This window comes from Melopsittacus undulatus, chromosome Z (assembly GCF_012275295.1).
Source record: "Melopsittacus undulatus isolate bMelUnd1 chromosome Z, bMelUnd1.mat.Z, whole genome shotgun sequence".
Taxonomy (NCBI): domain Eukaryota; kingdom Metazoa; phylum Chordata; class Aves; order Psittaciformes; family Psittaculidae; genus Melopsittacus; species Melopsittacus undulatus.
In genome coordinates, this window is record NC_047557.1 from 30,217,330 (window position 1) to 30,243,049 (window position 25,720).

General features: G+C 38.2%; 1 protein-coding gene across 3 annotated transcripts in view; it reads left to right on the forward strand.

Annotated features, from left to right (window-relative positions):
• The window catches only part of KDM4C (lysine demethylase 4C), a 265,851-nt gene that overhangs the window by 123,409 nt on the left and 116,722 nt on the right, over positions 1 to 25,720 (forward strand). For all 3 annotated transcript variants that reach the window (XM_034073180.1, XM_034073181.1, XM_034073182.1), the window contains exons 9-12: positions 15,083 to 15,273; positions 18,740 to 18,978; positions 21,050 to 21,408; positions 23,309 to 23,420. In XM_034073180.1, coding sequence (XP_033929071.1) covers positions 15,083 to 15,273; positions 18,740 to 18,978; positions 21,050 to 21,408; positions 23,309 to 23,420 — 901 coding nt within the window. The remainder of the gene's footprint in view (positions 1 to 15,082; positions 15,274 to 18,739; positions 18,979 to 21,049; positions 21,409 to 23,308; positions 23,421 to 25,720) is intronic.

Below are 25,720 nucleotides of genomic sequence, written 5' to 3' on the forward strand. Positions count from 1 at the left end.
TTTGTAAGCCTTTTGTGTTCACTTACATAGCCTTTTGCCCTACCCATATGCCAGAAATGTGTTTTAAAAGTTTGCCAGTTAGCACACATGTTTAATTGTGTGCAGATCTAAAAATATTAAAGCGTAGTAAAGAGGTCTGGAGCACACTTGGCATGTCAAGAATCACCCATGACTACTTGTTGATAAAGACAAAATTGTTTTGAACACACTTTTTAATAACCTCTTGATGCCAAGGAGTTGTGGTATTGTATGATAAAAGTTGGTATGAACAGGTCAGTAGTTCAGTAACCTAGTCAAGAAACTGATACCTTTTGTGCTTTGCAAACATAGAGATATCTGCTCATACTACCTTCCCAGCTTTAGAGGAGGATGGCTGGAGGATCTTGTGGATGTATGAGTGTGGGAGAAAGACCATGAACGTATGTAGCGGTCTGTTCTTTCACACAGCTGTACAGGTCTTGGTTCTGAAGTTCTTTTAGTGTTCAGTACATGATAGCAATGCTCTGCAATATCTTTTTTTTTTTTGTTCTGTGTTTTCTGAGTGTCAGTGCAGCAAAAGGTAAAATCTCAGAATAAAATTACAAAAATTGTATTTTTCAGAAGTGTTTATTTTTTTTTTTCATTTTCTGTGCAATCTTTGATGCTACCAAACACTTTTTGTCTTGATAAGTTAACCATCAAGCCTACTTTTTAACAGGTTAATGGCAAGTGAATACTTTTATTCCAAGAAATGCCGATACTTAGAGATATTAGTTACACTAGTCTTTTGTAAGGCAAAGAGCTAAAGGATTGAGAGCATTCCTGTTGGGTCTTCGATTCAATATTTTTTATTAAACTAGTCTGTGACAAGTAATGCTTATGCCTTTGTAAATGATTTTCCATTTCCTATCTAATAATAATCATGCAAACTTCACACTGTATACGAGTTTCATACTCATTCTTACCTGTTGTAACATGTGATATTTAGTTCTCTCTAACTCCAATTCTCTTTTATGGGGCAATGAACATACAATTATATATATATTTCTTATACAGCTGCATATATAGCTGCAGAGTTGGTGTTTTGTTTTTTTTTTGGTTTTTTTTTCTATTGTTCTGTGAAAAGCTTGACCACCACTAGAAGAGAATTCTTAGTTCTTTTCTGGTAAAGTTCATGCTTTATATCTGTAGTTTTTAGCTTAGGAACCATAGGAAGTCTTGGATGCAGTGATCACGAGATGGTCGAATTTGAGGTCCTCAAGACAGTGAGAGGAGCGTGCAGTAAGCTCACTGCCCTGGACTTCAAGAGAGCAGACTTTGGCCTCTTCAGGAACCTGCTTAGCAAGGTTCCATGGGATATAGCCCTAGAGGGCAAGGGGGCCAAAGACTCTTGGTTTACATTCAAGGATCACCTGCTACAAGCTCAGGAGTGTTGCATCCCGACCAGAAGGAAGTGCAGCAGGAGGGCCAGGAGACCTCCTTGGATGGATAAGGAGCTGCTGAGAAAAATTCACGGGAAAAAAGGGGCTTATAAAAGGTGGAAGCAAGGACAGGTGGCCTGGGATGAATACAGGGATGTTGTCCGGGTAGTTAGGGACCAAGTTAGGAAAGCTAAGGCCCAGTTGGAGCCAAACTTGGCAAGGAATATTAAAGATAATAGGAAGGGATCTTATAGGTATGTAGTGGCTAAAAGACAGACTAAGGACAATGTAGGCTCCCTCCGGAAGCTTTCGGGAGAACTGGCTACACAGGACTTGGAGAAGGCTGAGGTTCTGAATGGCTTCTTTGCCTCGGTCTTCACTGGCAAAGGCTCTGACCGTAGCACCCAAGTCTTGGAAGGCAGATACAGGGACTGTGAAAACCTAAACCTTGGGCCCACTGTACGGGAGGATCTGGTTCAAGACCATCTTAAGAACCTGAATGTACACAAGTCCATGGGACCTGACGAAATCCATCCACAGGTCCTGAAGGAGCTGGCAAATGAAGTTGCAAAGCCACTGGCCATCATATTTGAAAAATCATGGCAGACAGGTGAAGTTCCTGATGACTGGAAAAAGGGAAATATAACCCCCATTTTCAAGAAGGGTAAAATGGAAGACCTGGGGAATTACAGACCAGTCAGTCTCACTTCTGTGCCTGGCAAAATCTGGGAGCAGATTCTCCTGGAAGGCATGCTAAGGCACATGAAAAAGAGCAAGGTGCTTGGTGACAGCCAGCATGGCTTTACTAGGGGGAAGTCCTGCCTGACCAATTTGGTGGCCTTCTATGACGGGGCTACAAAGTGATGGACAGGGGTGGAGCAGTTGACATCATCTACCTGCACTTGTGCAAGGCGTTCGACACTGTCCCACATGACATCCTTGTCTGTAAATTGGAGAGACATCAATTTGATAGGTGGACCACTCAGTGGATAAAGAACTGGCTGGATAGTCGCACTCAAAGGGTTGTGGTCAATGGTTCAGTGTCTGGCTGGAGAGCAGTAGTGAGTGGTGTCCCTCAGGGATCGGTGTTGGGACCGGTCTTGTTTAATATCTTTGTCAGCAACATGGACAGTGGGATTGAGTGTGCCCTCAGCAAGTTTGCTGATGACACCAAGCTGTGTGGTTCTGTTGATACGCTAGAGGGAAGGAATGCCATGCAGAGGGACCTTGACACGCTTGTGAGGTGGGCTGACGCCAACCTCATGAAGTTTAACCATGACAAGTGCAAGGCCCTACAGCTGGGTGGGAGCAATCCCAGGCACAGCTACAGGCTGGGCAGAGAAGAGATTCAGAGCAGCCCTGCGGAGAAGGACTTGGGGGTGTTGGTCAATGAGAAAATGAACATGAGCCAGCAGTGTGCGCTCACAGTCCAGAAAGCCAACCGTATTCTGGGCTGCATCAAAAGGAGCGTGACCAGCAGGTCAAAGGAGGTGATCCTGCCCCTCTACTCTGCTCTTGTGCGACCCCACTTGGAGCATTGTGTGCAGTTCTGGTGTCCTCAACATAAAAAGGACATGGAACTTTTGGAACAAGTCCAGAGGAGGGCCACGAGGATGATCAGGGTACTGCAGCACCTCCCATATGAAGACAGGCTAAGAAAGTTGGGGCTGTTCAGCCTGGAGAAGAGAAGTCTGCGTGGAGACCTCATAGCAGCCTTCCAGTATCTAAAGGGGGCCTATAGGGATACTGGGGAGAGACTCTTCATTAGGGACTGTAATGATAGGACAAGGGGTAATGGGTTGAAACTTAAAGAGCAGAGGTTTAGATTGGATATAAGGAAGAAATTCTTTCCTGTTAGGGTGGTGAGGTACTGGAATGGGTTGCCCAGGGAGGTAGTGAATGCTCCATCCCTGGCAGTGTTGAAGGCCAGGCTGGAGAGAGCCTTGGGTGATATGGTTTAGTGTGAGGTGTCTCTGTCCATGACAGGGGGGTTGGACCTAGATGATCTTAAGGTCCTTTCCAACCCTAACTATTCTATGATTCTGTGGTCACTGCTGCAGTTTAACCACTTGAAAGAAAAGTGAAGTAATGTCTATATTTTCAACAGTAGGGCATGGTAAATTATCTGAGGTAAGAGGAATGCTGGTCATCATCTTCTGTCAAGTCCTTCATTTGATTATCATTCTTTTAAAAACCATGAGCCTGAAAGTCTTGTGTTGTCAACATCATTGTTCATTTCTTTCTTCATTTGAGTGGAAGGAAATTCTGTTGCTTTGAACCGTCTGTCATTTTTTTTCATTATGAGTTTAAATTTAATACAATTTCTGTTTACACTGACCCTTTCTGTTTGTCTATCATTTGTTAGCTGGAAACTCATATTTTCTAGGAATGGGTTCAATTTTCCATGACTATTGGCAGATGTTTCTCTAGGATCTTCAGTGACAGTGATGTATTTGTTGATAACCCAGTGCTTGCTAGAAGGGACTTTTCTTCGCATCAGTAAGCCTGCTTTTTTGTATGAGAGCTTTAGACAACAGAAATATATTCAATTTCTTCCAAAAATGTCTAGAGGTTGTTTTCATCCTATTTTGAATGCATACTTCATGCAATTAATTTTCCTTTGGTTCAGCTACTGTTTTTTTGCAGAAGCTGAAATACATAATGCCCTGGTTCTGTTCTTTTGATTCATATTTTTGCAAGTTATGTATTTGAGTAATTTTTATAGTGGAGTCCAGTGTTCCAAGATACTACCTGAAAAAGCTGGGTTGTGAGCTCATTTCATTCTTTTAGTGTTGTTACTGTTTTCATACTCAACTTGCCACTTCTGTTCCGTGGTAGGAACATTTGAGATGGTTGGTTTGTAGGCCCGCAAGATGGCTTATAGGAAGTATGTCAGTGTCTGGACAGGAAAACTTTTGATGTGTTTTCTTTACAGGTTTTATTTATTAGAGAAAAAAGTCATAGAGGATTCTGCAGTTTCTGTCTTACTGACATTTTTTCCTGCTTTCTCATTCTCTCATTATCTCAAGTCCCAGACATAGATAACCTGTGTTACAAAGCCTATCTTCTCAACATGGCAACACAGGATTACTCTTGGCCACATGGTTTACTTAACATTGACAGAAAATCTTCCTTTTGATGATTGTTCTAATTGGGTGCTTTTTCTTTCCTTTTTTTTCTATTTTTTGAGGGTTGGAGGTGATTTTATTTTAAATTGATTTTTTTTTATATCACAGTGCTCCCTTGCTTACTTAATTTGGATTTAAATGGTGAAAGAATGTTGCATAGCTACAGTTTCTTTCCATCTTTACTTGAAAAGGGCAAGATATATAAGTAAGTAGATGTAGATCAATTGCAATTTCTGTTTTTTTTTTTTTTTTTATCTTTTAAAATACATAGTAGGGCCATATTATTTTTTCTTTGATGTTTTTTCTGCCCTCTTTTTTTTAATATCATCCCCCCCTCCCCCCTTAGCAGAATCGAAATAGTTGGAGAGGCTTTTTTAAAAAAGAAAAAGATAAGTAATTTTAAAGAACTGGGAAAATTACTCTCTTTTCCTCTGTTTAGTTTAGAAATAAAGTCAACATCTGGAGCAGGGAAGTGAAAATCAGATACATTCTAGTCTCAGTTCAGACTGTGGCTTGTCATATGGCCTTCCCAAACAAGACTTTCTGTGGTCTGGTTTCTTCTCTGTTATCAGGAAGAAACATTAGTGTTTGCAAAGTGTTCTAAAACTCCTGGCATGAAGGTGCATAGAGGTACAGGTTTTTTCATCCTCTCTTGGAAGGTATATAGGTTTTCTAAACATTGTTCTGCTTTGCAATGCTGAGCAAGAGTATGAATGGAGTATTTTTGGGAGACATAAACTCTATCTATTAAGGTCACGTTGGCCAAAATATGATTCAGTAGATTGCCAATCTAGAAGAAATGAGGTGTTAACTTTTGTAGTTCTTACGCGCTGTGAATTTTTAGTTAAGAATCACATTTAACAAATAGAACAGTGAAGTTATTAATGTATAAGGAAAGTGGTATTTGATTCAGCCCGCTGAGTGCTATTTGTGCATTTTCAGAATCTACAAGATGTACCTAAATGATGAAATTTGGACATTTGGAAAAAACTGAGCTGAGCTTTTGCAAGAATTTTTCATATGCCTTAAGAGAAACTTACTGAATATGGTGGTGCTTTAAACAACCCTTACATGAGACTTGACCATAGCTTTCCATCTGATTGGAATTTCACTGCTTTCTTTCCCCCAGGCAGAAGCCATTACGTACTGTGATTTACCATTGGTAACATTAATTTGCTGCTTTTAACATCCCTTAATGCAATGTCTTAGATGCTGAAAGGTGAAACTTGAGAAAAATGTGTCGTGACATTTTAGAACATCTTCAGAATGTTTAGAAAAAAATATTTCCTGAACTTTAAAAAGTGATTAATCATTTTATTAATAGAAGGGCAAGTCAATACTCTGTTTCCTATGCTGTGCTTCAGAAGCAACTATGAGGAATGCTCATCAGATCTAAGGCTATAGAAGGTTTTTATTAGTATTTAGTTTTTAATGTGATCTGTCTGTGAACATTATCACATGTAAATACAACTGATTTTTAATAGTGGCAGCTAGGTTTGGTGCTCTGTAAAATAAGACTTTTGGAAAAAAGATATTTCTATACTCATCTGGTTATATTACCATGAATCTTCAATTATTGTTAAATGTGAACCTGAATTTAAAAAAAGAATCTGAAATCCTGGCAATAACTTGAGTTGCTGGAAAAACATTAGTAGTGATACATTGATGCCTTAATTGTGCCAGAAAATGGTCTTAAATAAGCCAGTGGAGGATGATCAGGGGTCTGGAGCACCTCCCATATAAAGACAGGCTGAGAAAGTTGGGGCTGTTCAGGCTGGAGAAGAGAAGGCTGCATGGACACCTCCTAGCAGCCTTCCAGTATCTGAAGGAGGCCTACAAAGATGCTGGGAGGCACTCTTCATTAGGGACTGTAGTGACAGGACATGGGGTAACAGGTTCAAACTTAAACAGGGGAACTTTAGATTGGATATAAGGAAGAAGTCCTTTACTGTAAGGGTGGTGAGGCACTGAAATGGGTTGCCCAGGGAGGTAGTGAATGCTCCATCCCTGGTGGTGTTTGAGGGCAGGTTGGACAGAGTGTTGGGTGGCAAGGTTTGGTGTGAGGTGTTCCTGCCCATGGCAGGGGGATTGGAGCTAGATGATCTTAAGGCTGTTTCCAACACTGATTATTCTATGATTCTATGAGTGAAAGAAGAGTAAAATTTGGGCTAGAATTGCAGAATAAAATCAGATTGAAGAGAAGAAAGCTAATAGCTAGCAATAAAATCTTCAAAGAAGTAAGAGAAGTACCAGGAAAGATACTGGTGAAAGATTTATGGTAATAGGACACAGAAAAGTAGTATAGTTGTGGAAATGCGAGAAATTGTTTTCAAGACATGTTAAAAAACAAAACATAACTCAAAAAACAACCCATGAAAAAACCCCACAACCCAAGCAAAACCCAGGCCCCCTAAATCTTCAAACAACCCCCAAACCAGCAGTAAACCTTAACTAGTTGTCTCACAGACATACATTTTTAACTATTTTCTTTGCACTCAAAAGGGTTGAGCTTGTTGGTGAAGATAGTTTTCACTCCATCAAATGTGGTAGCATGTATTACAATAATCATACCTTTCCCCTCCTTTCCGAGAGATATGGGCACATCTACGGGGCTATGATATAATAGGCATCACCGAAACATGGTGGGATGGCTCCTTTGACTGGAGTGTTGGAATGGAAGGTATACAGGCTCTTTAGAAAAGACAGGCCTGGTAGGAGGGGAGGGGGAGTTGCCCTTTATGTTAGGGATAGGCTGGAGAGTATGGAACTCTGTCTGGGGACAGGTGATCAGTTAACAGAAAGTTTGTGGGTCAGGGTTAAGGGGAAATCGGTGATGGGACACATTACTGTGGGGATATGTTACAGACTGCCTGATCAAGAGCAACCTGTGGATGAAGAACTCTACAGACAAATAGGAAAAGCCTCACACTCGCAGGCCCTTGTTCTCATGGGGGACTTCAACCACCCTGACATCTGTTGGGGCGACGGTACGGCCCGGCACAAGCAATCCAGGAGGTTTCTCGATTGTGTGGAAGACAACTTCCTTCTGCAGGCAATAAAGGAGCCGATGAGGAGAGGTGCCCTGCTTGACCTCGTGCTCACCAACAGGGAAGGGCTCATTGGAAATGTGACTCTCCAGGGAAGTCTTGGATGCACTGATCATGAGGAGGATCAGCAGGAGGGCCAGGAGACCTCCTTGGATGGATAAGGAGCTGCTGAGAAAAATTCACAGGAAAAAAGAGGCTTATAAAGGGTGGAAACAAGGACAGGTGGCCTGGGATGAATACAGGCATGTTGTCTGGGACGTTAGGGACCGGGTTAGGAAAGCTAAGGCCCAATTCAAGCTAAACTTGGCAAGGGATGTTAAAGATAATAGGAAGGGATTTTATAGGTATGTAGCGGCTAAAAAACAGACTAAGGACAATGTAGGACCCCTCCGGAAACTTTTGGGAGAACTGGCTACACAGGACTTGGAGAAGGCTGAGGTTCTGAATGGCTTCTTTGCCTTGGTCTTCACTGGCAAAGGCTCTGACCGCAGCAACCGAGTCTTGGAAGGCAGACGCAGGGACTGTGAAAACTTAGGCCTTGGGCCCACTGTAGGAGAGGATCTGGTTCGAGACCACCTTAAGAACCTGAATGTACACAAGTCCATGGGACCTGATGAAATCCATCTGTGGGTCCTGAAGGAGCTGGCAAATGAAGTTACAAAGCCACTGGCCATCATATTTGAAAAATCATGGCAGTCAAGTGAAGTTCCTGATGACTGGAAAAAGGGAAATATAACCCCCATTTTCAAGAAGGGGAAAATGGATGACCCAGGGAATTACAGACCAGTCAGTCTCACTTCTGTGCCTGGCAAAATCTGGGAGCAGATTCTCCTGGAAGGCATGCCAAGGCACATGAAAAAGAGCAAGGTGCTTGGTGACAGCCAGCATGGCTTTACTAGGGGAAAATCCTGCCTGACCAATTTGGTGGCCTTCTATGACGGGGCTACAAAGTGATGGACAGGGGTGGAGCAGTTGACATCATCTACCTGGACTTGTGCAAAGTGTTCGACACTGTCCCACATGACATCCTTGTCTCTAAATTGGAGTGTCATCAATTTGATAGGTGGACCACTCAGTGGATAAAGAACTGGCTGGATGGTCGCACTCAAAGGGTTGTGGTCAACGGTTCAATGTCTGGCTGGAGAGCAGTAGTGAGTGGTGTCCCTCAGGGATTGGTGTTGGGACCGGTCTTGTTTAATATCTTTGTCAGCAACATGGACAGTGGGATTGAGTGTGCCCTCAGCAAGTTTGCCGATGACACCAAGCTGTGTGGTTCTGTTGATACACTGGAGGGAAGGAATGCCATGCAGAGGGACCTTGACACGCTTGTGAGGTGGGCTGATGCCAACCTCATGAAGTTTAACCATGCCAAGTGCAAGGTCCTACAGCTGGGTGGGAGCAATCCCAGGCACAGCTACAGGTTGGGCAAAAATGAAATTCATGGTAGTCCTGCGGAGAAGGACTTGGGGGTGTTGGTCAATGAGAAAATGAACATGAGCCAGCAGTGTGCGCTCACAGTCCAGAAAGCCAACTGTATTCTGGGCTGCATCAGAAGGAGCGTGACCAGCAGGTCAAAGGAGGTGATCCTGCCCCTCTACTCTGCTCTTGTGAGACCTCACTTGGCATATTGTGTGCAGTTCTGGTGTCCTCAACATAAAAAGGACGTGGAACTGTTAGAACAAGTCCAGAGGAGGGCCACAAGGATGATCAGGGGACTGGAGCACCTCCCATATGAAGACAGGCTAAGAAAGTTGGGGCTGTTCAGCCTGGAGAAGAGAAGTCTGCGTGGAGACCTCATAGCAGCCTTCCAGTATCTGAAGGGGGCCTATAGGGATACTGGGGAGAGACTCTTCATTAGGGACTGTAATGATAGGACAAGGGGTAATGGGTTGAAACTTAAAGAGCAGAGGTTTAGATTGGATATAAGGAAGAAATTCTTTCCTGTTAGGGTGGTGAGGTACTGGAATGGGTTGCCCAAGGAGGTAGTGAATGCTCCATCCCTGGCAGTGTTGAAGGCCAGGCTGGAGAGAGCCTTGGGTGATATGGTTTAGTGTGAGGTGTCTCTGTCCATGACAGGGGGGTTGGAACTAGATGATCTTGAGGTCCTTTCCAGTCCTAACTATTCTATGATTCTATGAAAATTAGTGGATAGGTGTTGAAACTTTGCAAATGAAAATGCTTTCCTGTGTGTTAATCTTGTTACTTAGAATGACAACTGGATTTAGAGTTCACAACAACCTGTAAAATTACCGAGGGTAAAGCCTCTTTTCTCACTGTATATTGTAGTATTTTCTGCTCTCATATTTACCTGTCTCCAGCAAGTTCCTTGGATCATAGACAGATGCCTAACTTCCATTTTGAAATTCATCAGTTTTCTCATCTGTACGCCTTACTCATATTTAATTCAGTGGTTTCTGGATCACGTAAAGGAAGAAAGTATAATCAAAAAGGCGTAACAGGCAGATAAGATAGAGAGAAAGGAGGGTTGGGAGGTGGAATGTTTTTAAAAAAGGATGGGGTTCTTTCAACTGTGTCCTGTCACACTGTTTCTGTTGCTGGGTTTCAAAGGAATGGCAAGAAAACAGCCACATTTTTTCAATAGCATGTGATGCTGGTGGAATCAGTTCTGCATAATATAAATCGAGTCTTTTTTGTAGGAATGTGTAGGTAGCATTATGTGTAAGTGTAATATAAATAGGAAATAGGAATAAAGTTAAAACAATTTTTTTCTGTTTTACAGTATTTAAATACTGGACTATTTTTAAAATATTGTATAGTATTTGCATATGCATATATGAATACAAATAATGAATTTATGAGAAATATTTTATTCTGTTATTTACTCCAAACATCTTAGAATATGTATAAAAAGAACCCCGGGGGACTAGTGTTTGAATTTGTATTTTTGTTGTGTGTGACTGGATGTGTCAGGGAAAAGCGAGTGTATGCTGCATGGCTTGCCAAAGGATGGCTTGCTTTACTGAAGCTTGCATGGATGGCTAACTGGTATCAAAAGATTTCTGCAACACTGCCTACAAGTTGCCAGAAGGTCAGTGAGAAAATATATCACTGCATGATTCTATAGCAAAGAACAGTTACTGCTACTAGGGTTTATTAAATCCTCTCCTCATAACAAGCTGTACCTATCAAGCGCTTCTATAGCTAGTCCACAGGTAGCAGTTCCAGTTGCATCAGCTTCAAAAAGTTGTGTATCAAAACACATTTTTTACACTGTTTGAACATGATTTATTTGCAGTATTACGTGAAGAGTTGAATATAGTGAGTCAAGTAGTCTGTTAAGTGCAGTTGAAGGTAAGCTGGTAAGAAGAATCTGAATTACTTAAAATGTCTCCCTCAATAAATGCATCATTGCAACTGCACCATGAAGAAAGCTTTAATCATTATGAGTGGTTAGGAAGGTGAAAAATATCAGTGAAAAATAGCTTGACTAGATAATTTTTAGAGTATGCTTTTTAGATTGGGACTTAGGTAGTATATAAAGAAGGTTACCAGCCTAATACTTGTCTCATTCTGCTAATTTGTGTGTTTGTTATATGTTTTGTAAAAATCCGTTCTCTCTTTACAAAGAAGATAACTTTTTGTGGTTTCTCTAGACTGTTCTCACACATGCTGTTCCACAGGTGTATAAAAAAAAAGAGTTTATGTATGCTGTGCAGTTGAAATGTAAATTAAGTGCTTCTTTTGTCATGAAATGATTTTCCTGAGTCAGAGTCCAAAATGGGAAGAATTTAACACTGTTTTTTTGGGGAGTTGGTTTTGTTGTTTTTTTTTTTTTTTTTTCCGGGGTGGGAGAAGGGGGTGTGTGTAGAACAAAATATTTTTTTTTTTCATTCACAAATGTCAAGTATTTGAGAAAATTAATTTTGCTGAGTACATCTCTCCTAGGTAATTTTCTTGTATTACAAATATATCTTACCATTTAATTATATCAAATAGTTAAAATTACTGAGTCGTTATTTTTCCAATTCATTGCTAAAAAAGGTTTGCAACTACTAATAAATGCCATTTGAAGTGCTCAACTCCAAGCTTTATGATATGATAAATAGTATTAATAACAATAATAATACTATTAATAATGCTGACATTGATGATGGTGGTAGTAACAATTTAATACTAAGAACTGTGAGAGAGTTGTTCCCTTAAGTATTCTGATTGTCTGCTAATCTTTGGTTGAGGAATATGTATCAGACTAGCAGTACTTCATATAGAAAATGATTCTTTTCATTGCAAAGGTGATGTTTATCTGTGGCACATCAGTTGTATTTTACATGGTGATCCATCAGCTTCAATTTTACATTTACTTTGAAGAATATTAAAACTGCTTCCAAATTATAGTGATCCATGGAAGCATCACTGTATTTTAGTAGACTGTTGCATGTATCTGTCCATAGAGGCTTCTTCAACAGATTGGCATTCTGTTTTGCTTTAGAGAGAATCTTTCATTCACTTTTTTGTCTTGGGAGCAGAAAGCTATAGAACTGTCAGCTACAAGTCAGTCAAATGGGAAATGAAGAAAAAACATTAAAATCCATTACCACCACCATCACCAAGAACAAAAAAAGTCCTCCCAATTATTTATTTATCAAAGCATCAAGTTTTTTGTAGTGTGGGTGCACGGATCTTTTCTTGTTGAATTTTTTGGGTGTTTGTTTGTTTGCTTGTTTTGTTTTGTTTTTTTTCCTTAGGCTCCTTTTAGGGAGTATGAGTAGAAATTGTTTCAAGAACATATCTGCTGCCAGTCTGACACGATACTTCCAAATATTTCGCCTCTTCAGTGCGTAGGAGCCTGCTTTGTATTTTCAGGCAAGCAGTGATACTGTTGAGTATGATGTTCCTCCATAAGTCTTTATGCACAAATACATGTTTTTAAAAGTTTTAACACTTCTAAAGAATTCTGTGATAGTCTTAATGCCTGCTTGTTATTAAAAATAATTTACAGTAGTTGCATTAAAATATAGTGGAAACTGATCAAGGATTACTAAAAGAAATTATGTGCCTCATTTAGACATAATTTGCATCTGTTCATGTATTGTTATCATCATTTGATAATAGAATATATTTTATTTCTTGTTTTCTTTCCTTCTTTGATACTTCAAGGCTGACTCAAGCAATTATTTTCTTCCAAACCACTAGAGGTCTTATTGTCTAACAGCAAAACCAGTAATCCTCTAAATCTTTGCTGAAACAACCATTTCTGTATGTAGCAGCATGGCTTAAATATGAAAGGATTTTGTGTGTAAGTGGAGAGAAAACTCAGTGCTGATCGTCTTTGTGCTACAAATTTCATTTTTAAAAGTTAAAAATAATGCAGTGGACCATCTGTGCGCCTTTCCAGTATACAGTAGTATATTCATAGCTTTTCTATTACTATGTATTGTGAATGATCAAGAACTCTCTCGGTGAGACACACTGTTTAAATAAGGTTAAGTCTCTTACAGAATGTGTGCATAGCTGCATACATGCATGTTGTTTGAAAATAAGGAAAATTCTGATAATGGTTTGGGTAAAAACTACCATTGAAGGCAGCTGCATCAAATTACTATTTCTGTGTTGAATTTCTTTTCCTGTTTCCATTCCATCTTGTGTTAGAGGGCAGTGTTGTGAGCATACAGCATGTTGATGTTGACATATTGGAAGGAAAGCAACCATTTTAATACATCTTGGATGCCTGCTTTTCATTATGCAGCTTGTGATTTTTCAAGAGGAAAAAGTTGGATTAAAAATGGAAGTAGCAGTTAGAGAAATTTGCATCTAGCACATAGAAAACTAGCTAGTAGAAAAGTTGCATTCAGTCCCTTCTGTGTTTCACCTTTTCTATGATTAAACACTCTCCTGGCTTAAAAAATGGTGATACACCCAGTTGTAGCAAACTTAGAAAGCCAGATCTCGCATTTGCCAGTTTTTAATATATCTGTTTACTGAAGAAAAATACTGTCTCAGTTTTGCCCTTTAGCAGAGTCATTTAGCTGTAGTGCTAAAAGTTTGTCCATTAGAGACTATATGTTTTAAACTGTATGTTTTTAATCTATATGTTTGGCTTTTAATTGGAATAGTTACTGAATAATGTACTGGATTTATATCGCAAAGTTTTTGTAGTATAGGGTGGCTTCTGTGAGAAGAGATCAGGAGCTTACAGTATGTTGAACAGAGCCAGTTCCAGCTGGTTCCAAAATGAACCTGCTGCTGCCCAGAGCTGAGCCTGTCAGTGGCTCTGGTGGCATCCCTGTGCTAGCATTTTTGAGAAAGGATAAAAAACCTGTGCAGCAGCTGTGAGAGAGACAGGTAAGGAAAATGTGAGTGAAACAGCCCTGCAGACACCATAGGTCAGGATGGAAATGCAGCTTGGGGAAAATGGAATGTGAGGGATGCTGGTTTTGGGTTTGTTTTTCTTATTTCTCACTATCCTGATCTGTTATTAATTGGCAATAAATAGATTTAATTTCCTCAAGCTGAGTCTGCAGTTGTAGTTGGTCCTTATCTCAGTCCACAAGCTTTTTCATTCTTATTTTTCCCTGCTGAGGAGGGGGACTGAGAAAGCAGGTTTGTGGGCACCTAGCAGCCAGGCAAGGTTAAACCACCACAGCAGTTTATGCTGTGGGCATGGTGATTTACTTATTGCAGTCTCCAGATATTAAATATTATGGAGTATTAGGTACAATAACTTTAGTCTGATAATTGTCTCAGCATCTACAGTATTCCAAGTGAAGACTGCATTTTTGTGATCACCATTAAGAGTTTATTCAGGTAAGCCTAAAATACTCCACTCATATACTTAATTTGTAAAGAAAAGCAATGTGGATATTCTTTGGAGGACTAAAGTCAGGGACTAGAGGAAGGTTGATTAAGAAGGGACTGCATGAGATTTTAGGGTTTGCATTGCACGGGTCAGATTACATGTTTATAACACACCCTTCTAGACCTTAAGTGAAACACTCCCCTTGCTTATTTCTTCCTCTTTGTAGTAAAAACTGGGTAAAACTGTAGCTTGATATGTACTTGTATGCATTTTCTTTTGATGAGTTAAAAGCTAGGACCGTAAGCCTGTAAAGACTTTGGACCAGGTAGATGCTACATGAGTTAGTTTTAAAGATAAAATTGTGATGCCACTGATGATATGTGCAGTCTCTGGATTCAACAACACATTCTGCTGAAAACTATCAAGAACAGCTAACAGAGCAAAAAGACTTGCTGTAATTTCTTTCTGGTCTTAGCCTTTAGGAGTTAATCAAACAATCCAGTGTCCCAAAGTACCTTTGTGGAATCCTAGTGTGTATTCTTGGTGTGCATTTATTCAGATAGTATATTCTTTTGAACTATCCTTACCCCTGAAGAAGTGAGAAAGAGGGAAAAAGGAACATTTTGATTAAAGAAGAGCTGGTTTTCACATGCGGGATTTTTGATTTGAACTTTCTTTACTGCAAACTGGATCATATTTTCTTACTTGTCATTTACATACATGTGTACATATACCTGTCTTCTCTTGCAGTGCACTTGTAGGAGGGACATGGTGAAAATATCTATGGACGTCTTTGTGAGGAAGTTTCAACCAGACAGATACCAGCTGTGGAAACAAGGCAAGGATATATACACTATTGATCACACAAAACCAACTCCTGAATCAACACCTGAAGTGAACACCTGGTTACAAAGAAAGAAAATAAAGAAATTTCGCAAGAGGTATTTCTATTTATCCTCCATGTAATTGATGTCAGTTTCTTTTTTGTTTCAGTTTTGACACTTTTGCTAAGTGTCTTTTTCTTAAGTCTTTTTTGAAATTCTTTCACCTAAACAAAGTTTGTTTTTCGGTTTTCTATGTTAACACAAACTTGGGAGAAGCAAGAGTGACTGTAAAAAATTAATTCAATTTACATGTTGTGTATATAGTTGAAGTTGATGAGTATGAGGAGCATCAAAATTCATGCTAGTGTGGTATTTAGAATTCTTCTTCCGTAGAGATTATTCCATTAAAATTTTCAAGGTGTGGATGGTTGCCATTGTTTATAGTGTTATCTGCAACTGAAAGACAAGGAAGATGTCTCCTAAGAGTTGAGGAAAAAGTTGAATTGGAAAAAAAAATCATGAAGCTGTGGCAGAATCCAAACAGTTGTGTGAAGTCTCTAGCAATAGTCTTAGCCCTCACTTCCATCATCTCCAAGGAGGTAGCACTGCCTTTTTGTCACACTCTCAGAGTGCTGCAGCCCAAACCTCTCTGTGTTTACCACAGGTCTATCACAGATCATAATTTGTCATAATGAAGGCCCAGATCTCAGTGGCTGGTGCTGACACCACTAAGAAAATCAGGAGGCAAACGACAGCTTGTCACTGAAGCTGTCAAGTTGATGTCTTTAATAGGTCAAATTTGACCTGTTAAAGCAGTTTTGCAGCTGGATCTATTTTTTGGTGTGCATCATGTTTTTTCTTTGCATTGTAGAAAATTTTTTTGTACACTAATGTTTTTCTGTCTTAACAGGATCTTTATGGTTTTTTTTCTTCATTATCTAATGAAGTTTTATTTGCTTCTCGTGGAGTGCAGTTTGCTGGATTAAAGATAATACTGAATTTTTAAGACCTTTTTCGTCCTTCAAATCATCTTACAATATAGTTATGTTTAAAACTTGCTCTTAAGCTGAATTTCTTAATTTTCTTTGTCAGTTAATGTGTGTATGATTTCCTGAGGTAAATGATAGGAAAGTCAGACAGGTAAAGAAGAGGATGAACTGCACAAGAAGAGGACGAACTGCTACTGTATTTATTTATAAATTAAATATTTATAAATATTTATTTATTTATTAAATATTGTATGTATTTACCCTGATTTTCTATTTCTTCTAAAGGCACTTCAGCATTTAAAAATCAAGGGAAGATAAGCATAAGACTATAAAATACAAAATACTTCCCATTATATTGCAAAATAGCAATGAAAACTTTTCCAGGTATAAAGTAGGGCCTGATTTTAAAGTCTTTGGGTGTGTGTACCACTCCTGAGTACGAACACAGAGACAGCAACCAGGCAGTGTGTCAGCGTAACAGGCTCCTGATCAGGAGCAAGTTTGGGAAACTTTGGCATGCATTCTCTGAACTGTGTTTATTTTAACTGACTTAAGTTCATCTTAGGGACCTTAAAACTCCATTTTTAAGGAGACTACAAATGGGCAAGTAAGAGGACAACTGAAAGGCACCTTCTTTGTCTCTGTTATAAACTGTCAGTGATGCAAATGAGCCTGTTAGAAAGAAAGGATTAGTATTTGAATGATGGAGTAGGCTTCCACATTACCTTTGAGGCCTGGAACAAGAATTTGAACAGAGCAGGACTCCTCTGCAATATGTTGAGAATATCCAGACCTTAGCAGTGACAAGGCAAGGCTAATTAGAGTCACCAAGAAAACCAGATCTCTCTTCATAATGAGCACTTACAGGTCACTGACTCCTAAACAAAAGAATGAATAAACAGTTACAAGAATTCCAAAGACTTTCAACAGTTTCTGAACATATGCAGCGTCCTACTACAAACAATATTATACTGGACTATTATGGTTGAGAAGTACAACACTGTGTTTGTTCTGGATAAGAACAGTTTGTGGGGTAGAATCAGTTCTTGAAGGCAACCAGTGAATCAGCTGGAGAGCATATTTATTAATATGTGTATAATATTAACCCAGGCAGAGAGGGAAGAATTCTATTGTTTAGTTGAATGCTATTTTGCCTGTAGTATGTTTCATTGTATCCAATGTAAAACGTATCACATTTGGACCAGTAGTGATTATTTTGGTAGTCTCTTACAGCTAATCAGTTTTGACTAAAAGCAAAGACTTTATAACAATTTTGTTGGAAGTTTTATCATATGATCACATGGTCTGATTTCTTGCACTTAGCTAAGCTAAAAAACACAATTCCAATGCTTTTTAATTCTTGAGTTGGCTTTTGTTCAGGCACTATAACTGTGTATTGAAAAGAGAGGATGAAATGTTTATTCACTTTCATTTGTAGTGTAATGTGTCGTTTGCAATTGTCATCATTTTGATTATGGGAATAATACAAGTTACAGCAGAGTGAAATACAAATGCCATCCATGGAAATCTTCATGAATATAGTGACAGGGAGAGCTTAACTCTGACATTAGTGGCTGAAATACTTTGCAACAATGGAACATCTTGAACTGCATATAAACAGTAATAATACTTGCTGTTATATTATACTGTGAAGTGGTGGGCATCTCAGACAAATTTTCTGGAAATTACTGTTTTATAGAGGATGTTGAAAGGTACACATTGATCAACATAGGATAAAATGTAAGGGGTAGCAAAATGTTTCTCTGGAGATGTCTATAGTCTGAGATGCAAGACCTTTATAACCATTATTTGCCTGCCACTGTTGGGCTTTTATAACTAGTGTGTTACAAGTTCTGAAATCTGATGTGTGATGAAGCACATAAAAATCACCTCCTGTGTCACATAGTTGAATTTGAACCTGTACTTACCTCCTGTTACTTTTATCCCAAACACATAATTTCCAAAGCAGTTTCTGACAGAGGGTACCATTTCTCTGGCTTTAACGTTTCTCTTCTAGCTCTGAATGTGCAAAAACATATGGAAGCTTTAATTTGTGGGGTTTTTACACAGCATTATGGTATATATTGTTTGCTGTAGCCATTCAAATTATTTCGTTTTCAGAATTTTTCCTGAAAATGCATTTTAAAATTTAAATATTGAAGCAGGTCCTATTTTATAATGATGTTCAGAGTAGTGTTTTATTAGCATTTGAGTTTGCAATGCAATCTGATTTTAGTGCAGCTGAGAATGTTTTGTCTACATTACTTTTATAAGGGGTATTCTCTTTCAGGTTCAAAATAATGATTTATTAAAAAGCTACTTTGAATGCTTGTTAAGTAATAGTTACATGAGGTTATTTTACTTTTACAGTTTAATAACTTTGCCATACAGTGGTGATAAAAGATTGGAAGGTTAGATCCAATCAATTGTTAATCTGTCACTTAATAAATTGTAAACACTATCTCAACACAAAAAGATGAAAAATTGTCAGTTTTTTACCACTTTAAGCAGGTGAAAGGGACATATATATTGGTAGATGTTTTATCTTATCCAAGACAGACATTCTACTCTGACAGCAATATCTCTTATAACAGCTTCCCTCACACCAAATCTCGATCTAAAAAGCTTAAAACTCCAGAGGACAAGAGAGTATCTGCTATGGTAGCTGGTGCAGAAATCACAGCAAGTGAAGCAGCTACTGATGGCTTCAAGGTCAGTGAAGAACCTGGGGAAAAAGAGAGACTTGTAAACACAGAAGTGCCTTCTGGGGGAGAAGACGACAGTAGTAGAATGCAGCTGGATCAACATTTGTTGGATAATGTCAAGGTTGCAGGTGAGATAAGGACTGGTTATGTTTCACATGAAAGTTGTAGGCTCTAATACCACAGATCAGTGGGTGATAAAGCATAGTATTATCCTAAGTAGCATATTAAAATGCTTATGTAGTTATGCAGAGAAGATTGATATTCAGTAAGAATGAAAATATGTCAAAATTAATATTCTGAGCTGAGAGTAATATCACCTAAACTGTTAGTGAAGTGGTTTTTAAGGGGCAAAAATGATTAGGTTTCGTAAATTATATTTCTTCAATAGACTGATAATGTTTAACAGCAATTTTTTTTTTTAATAGAGAAATGATACAGAATGTCTTAACACAGAAACAGTAGAGAACATATATGCTGATAGTAAGCTATGTGTGTTTACATGAAGAATGCTGCATATCAGAAGTTGTTTATACTTGTGCACAAAAATGCTCTATTTTGAGGCTGCAGATTGCTTGTCACTTCCAGCTGGCTGACAATGCAAGTTGTAAAGGCAAAGGTGGTCCTTTTTTCCCCACAAAACTATTTTATACTAGCATACTTGGTCTGTTCTGGACTTTATTTCTTCTGTTTCACATTTCTGTGTAGTTCAGGTGCAGTTTCACATTGCTGTTCAGAAAGGCAAACTAAACTGAACTTCAAGTTTGTGAGCAGTCCCGTTTGGGTTTATATTGATACTGAAAATTGACTTGCAAATTGCGTATAGGCAGTATTTCCCAGTTTGTGAATATTAGTGATTCTGTTAATGGTTATTTAGAAGTGGTAAACACTAGGATTGATCCACATAAAGATAACAAAGTCAGTATTCCAATATGGAGGCTTAGGAATTCCTGCATACAAATTAGTTGGTGCTCTATCAAACTTTTCCAGGTCTGTTCTAATAATATCTTTTCTTTTCTTTTTCTTAAAAAAAAAAGGATGGTTCTATTGCTTTACAGCCCTGCCTGACTTTTAGTAGAGGTTTGGCATGTTCATGACCTCTAGGAAACTGGTATTTAGTTAACGTCCACTCTGGGTTTGTTGACAAAGGAAGGAAAACAGAGAAGAGTGGAGATCTGTCCTTTTACCTTTGTGCTAAAAAGAGTGGTGCCAGGACCTTCATAAGGAAAATGACTTTTTTAGATACAATGGTAGAAACTCCAGTACTCACATTGGAGTTGATCATTTGTCCTGTGTTATCTCTAGCTAGTATGTCAGTTTTGCACAGTCAAGGCAGTACTCTTCATACACAGAGATTAAGTTTTAGTTTTGGCTTTGTATTACCAAATTTTGTATTCATTTGATGGAAAAAAGAAATTTTTCAGATAAAACAAGTTCAAACAGCCATTGTAAAAATATGAGAAGTGTTGTTTTCTTTGATGCTTTGGGTGTGCTGCTGAATCAGAATACACTGGTGTGTGCCACTGAGATCTTCAGGAACATGTTTTTGGGGTGACCTCTCTAATTCACTGTTCTGTCTGTTCCGTGCAAGCATCTGCATCTTCCATGCAAGTATTTTATATTTTGATAGAGGAAAATCCACACAATTTCACCCTTTAGAGTCACTGAAATATAAAATTATGCTAATTGCTTTTCATTATTACACCAGCGCTGTTGTTTGCAAAATATTCTTGGCATCTATTTAAAATAGATTTTCCAAATTGTAAACCAATAGTATTTCTTAATTTTTAAAACAGGCATAATAGGTACAAATGCAGGGTATAAAGTTCAATGTATATAAATGCAAGTATACAAACTTTTTTTCAATTTTTTCCAACTAGTCAAAAAAATTGTTGACTGTGAGGATAAGCAATCTACATGAATATTGATTATTTTGAACGACATGAAGATCTGTTGTAATTCAAATACAAAATACCGATTAAGTGATTAAAGTTGTAGTTCATACACCAAACTCTAAAACATTCACGTTTAATTTATTCTTTGATCAAACCACAAAAGGTTTATGTCCTCTTACCAGCTGATTTTCTGTATGATTTCTAAATGAGGAACTGTTCTTTAAATTTGAGTAACTCAGATTGTTGTGAAATAAAATGCAGTAATATAAAGTGAGATTTATTAACAAATAATATTCTTCATCTGTAGGAAGCATCCATTCAGACTCATTTTTGAGACCTGTTCCTGCACTAGAGAAAACAAAAATGGAAGATGAGAACAGGACAGATTCCAGTCATCCTCTTGCATTTGAAGTTTCTGTCGCTTGCATGTCAACTTCAGCTAGCTGTAGAGAAGAAGTGAGTTTGGCATCTCAGTATCAGTCTGTTTCACCCATCCCATGCCGTAAGTCAGAGGGACAAGCTTCTGAAGCTGAAAACCCAGATAAAGAGGAAAAAGTCTTGGTAGAGGATGATGTCAACGACCGAGAAAGCTGTGGAAGTACGTTGGAACATGAAGAAGTTCCTGTTGTAAAGAACGATGAGAAAGATGGCATGGAAACATCCAGTGTATGTGAAGCAAATTACATCATTATAGTATTATATTCCTGATTTCATGAAATGTGAATGAACATTTTTCTAATGAGACTTGATATCCGTATTAAAAAATTTAAGAATATGCATGATTTTATTTAGATGATAATTTGAACATGTTTTGAAATGTTCAGGCAAGAATGGGAATTTGGATCCAAAAGCATAATGTTTCAGGAGCTTGCTGATTTGATGTATTTTCCCTCTGATTTTAATTACCTAGTAATTTCACTTTATATCTGTGAATCCAAACTGTGAGCAGCTATTCTCAAACTATTCCCATGTTCGCTGCCTGCCAGTAGGAGCAAGGCTATCAGCTTTAGTTATTGCTATTGACATGAAATTGAAAGTATAAGAGATGGGTATTGTGTTTGTGTTTCAAAAAAGGGGTGTTTTGACTGAGTCTTAAGGAGATTTAAGAGTATGCCCATAAAATGTCAGCAGAATAGGTTGCTTCTGAGCCTTACTGTCCATGGACAGAACATATCAATGTGGGAGCACATGGTAATTTATTTTTGGACTGATGCCCTTTTCAAATGAAGAAGTGGAGAAAGAAAATACATGGAGCATCTCTGCATGAGGGTTAGGTGGAAACAGTTTGCTTTCATTTTATTACATTGCTTTCCGAGTTGTGAGTTCAGTGCCAGTTGGGCAGAGAGTGGTCAGGAAATCCACTTGCAGATTGCCAGACTTAGTGGGAAATACATTTTAGAAGCCAAAGTAAAATCTTGCTGACCCTTTCACAGACATGAACTGTGCAGTACTGATTTTATTTGCAATGTTGTGAGTTTTAATAATCTTGGCTCCAGCCTTTCCACTGTAGTAGAAAGGAACACTGTAAACATCTCAGTGTTTTAATCACCATGTATTAGAGATTATATTTATCTCTTTCTCTGCCTTTCAGCTATCTATATATAAGTTTTCAGATATTCTCCAGTATAACTGCATTCCTTCTTTCTCTTTTAAGAAGAAATGTGTTGTACATATGTAATTAAAAAGTCTGATCTTTTTTTCCCTTTTTATTTGCTTGGTAACTTTCTAGATCCTAAACCTGTCCTATGCTTTAACCGCATTCTTCCTACCTCTGCTTATCACTGTAAATATGTTGTTTCATATTTTTCTTCCCATTGTATAGTAGTAGTTTTCAACCCTCAAATTAGTCCAGGGGAATGTGTGTAACCTGCTAGGTTAGATTTAGGGTGTTGAGGAACAGAATGCTGTGGTCTATAGGGATCATATGAGACTGTCCTTCCCATCCTTCTGCTAGTTCAGCTCCTGAACCTTCAGATACCATAAAGAGTTGGTTTACGTCATGATTCCCCCACTGGCACTCAAGTCTGGAGTTTTGAAAGCTGGACTTCCAGAGCTTGTAGCATTGGCTTTAGTTTTTTAACCTTGTGTAACTTCAAGCTGAATGTGTACTTCAAAGCTTGAGAGAAGAAGGAATTTCCTCATGTTGCAAATTAAGATGTTAATTGCATTCAGTGCTCTTAATTTCTGGTCTCAGCTCAAGGTCATTTTTGTACTTCAGAAATTTTGTACTTTTTTACAAATGAAGTCAATGTGTTTCTGCCTCATTTTCCCAGGCACAGTTAGTGGTTCTATTGTGCTTCTGTTCTTCCTCTTAAACATCACCTGAGCAAACCAGGATATATGCTGTGTAATTTGGGAAGGGCTGCCATAAGTTATATGTCAAACTATTTGTGTTTGACAAGGATTGTTCTTTTCAAGTGAAACTGTATATTCTGAATTAGAGACAAATGTTTTATTAGTATGTTAAGTAGTATTTACAGAATTGTCATCTCTACAGAAGAATATTTTCATCAAAACTTACTTTGCAGAATTACATACTAAATTAGTTCTGTTTTAAACTTTTCAGTCAGTGGAAGCTGAAAGAATGAAAATATCTAAGAGTTGGCGTCATCCACTAAATAAACCCCCAACTAGATCTCCAATGACTTTGGTTAAACAGCAAGCAACTATTGACGAAGGTGAGTGTGCTATTTGATATATTTTTTGATGATCTTTTTCTGTATTGTACATATAGGTGTCCTGGTTTCAGCTGGGATAGAGATAATTTTCTTCCTAGTAGCTGGTACAGTGCTGTGTTTTGGCTTTAGTTTGAGAATAATGTTGAGAACACACTGATGTTTGTTTTCTCTGGTTCTTCTCTCAAGACGTGGGGGAAAGTGAGTGAGCAGCTCCATGGTACTTAGTTACCCGCTGGGATTAAACCACAACTATAGGCATTTGTAATAACAACCAAAATGAAATAATTTCTTTCTCTTTGGGAAATGTATCGGTGAGGCCTCTGAATCCACTGAAAGGTCATGCATTTTTTGCTTGTTTCCATCCAAATTCTTCTAAAAACATTAGATTTGCCAGTGCAAAAAAAAAATAGCATGTCATTTAAAATTAGTATATTCACCAGACATTCGTTATTAGAACTCATAACAGTTGTCTTTAAGAACAAGTTTTTAATTTTGTAAACATAGACAAAAGTGACATAAGAATCCTTTGAATATGAATCTTATGTATAAGCTATAGTTCCCTTTACTGCAGTAAAGCTACCTTTTACTTGTCTGGTTTTTTGGTACATACTGGGTGTTTGAGAATCTTCTCATTCAAGAAAAAGACTACAGACTTCTGGGTATCATCAAAAGTTTTTTGTGAGTCTTCACATACACCTTTATTTCCAGGCTTTTGCTTAGTTTCATGTGGAAAGAATGAATATCTCTCTCCCTGTAGTTTTGGTAAATAAATTTTACTCAATTGATTTAAAATAAAAATAAAGCAGGTTTACAAGTAGTGAATAGTGTGAAAGACTTTAAAAGCAAATACCATGTTTTCACAAGCATAAAATGAGGTGGAAAAACATAGTTCTGTTTTCGGACGTGATGAAAACAATCTTTGTGTATTAGAAAACAGCAAAAGATCTTTCTATTTCCATAGCTGAACAATTACTGAGAACGTTCTTAGTGTAGTTTTCTGCTTAATTTTATATGGCACAAAGCAGGCCTTCGCAGGAATGTGTAAGACTGGGCTTCTGATGTGGCATTTAGGTACTTGTAAGTAATTAAAAAAAAAGAAAAAAAATCTTAATGCTGAGTAGTGACCAAGAAATTACATTGTTTAATTTAATTGGATAAATAGGAAGTGTAATGTTAAGCCGTAATTTTTAGCACGTTTGCCCAAATCTTCACTATGGATTGCAGACGTTACTGTATGATGTCCGTGTCTTCAGAAGGAATTAAGAAAGAGGCACGCCCATAAATAATCATGATAAATGACAGTGATCTCTAAGCAGAGTTCCATACAAAAGAAGTAAATAATTTTACAGGCATGAAATTTGGTTCTTTTTAACTAGATATCTTTTTAACTAGTGATCAAAACAGTTAAAACAACTTCTCAGCTTTTTGTGAGCTTCCTTGAGTGCTTTAACTTTAGAGAGCCACTGTGTTGTGCGGATGGCTACAAGAGCTAAGAAATTTACACACGATAGGGATTTGCTTCTCTGAAGTAAGTAGAAAAAGTAAATGTGCTTTATCCAGCAATCACATATACAGCCAGCCAAAGTTGATGAATAAAGCTACTTTAATCTATCAAACATGGCTTGTGAAGCTTATCGAGCTATGCATCAAAACCATCCATCAAAATGGAAAACAAACACATTCCTTTTTCATATTGCCTTACCATTTTAGTTCTGCAACACACAGAGTTTCCCGGTACTATTCTTCAGAATCTCTTCAGTTTGCAAAACTGGAGATTGGTCCCCACTCTCCCTTAAACACTTTGACACTCAGTGTAGCGTAGTACAGAATGGAGCTGATACCATGTCTATGACTGCAGCTCTGATTCCAGCATTGCTGTATGCTTTAGTGTTTACCTACACTTTGCACCTGCATTTTGCTTACATCTCTTATTTTGTACTCTAAGGGTAGGAGTCTTGCTGGACTCCTGATTTTTGCCACTCTGGTTATACCTTTAGTCAACAGTAGGTATTGCTTTCAGCTACAGACAAACTTTCTTGATTTTAGAGAGAGGCAGCATGACTGTTAATAGATTCTTCTTCATGTAACTAAGGAATATTATGCAACTAAGGAATATTATGCTTTCGTTTAGCAAGAATTCAGGTATTGTTAAGCTCAGTGCTGTAATTTTAACTTCTCCCTCAGCAGTACATCTCCCTTCTTGTTCCTAGGCTGAAGTCATTGACTTGGGTCTTCCATATCACTAGTTTGGGAAAACCATACTCTCTTTTTTATCTGAGTGGCAGTTTTGCCAGGCATGG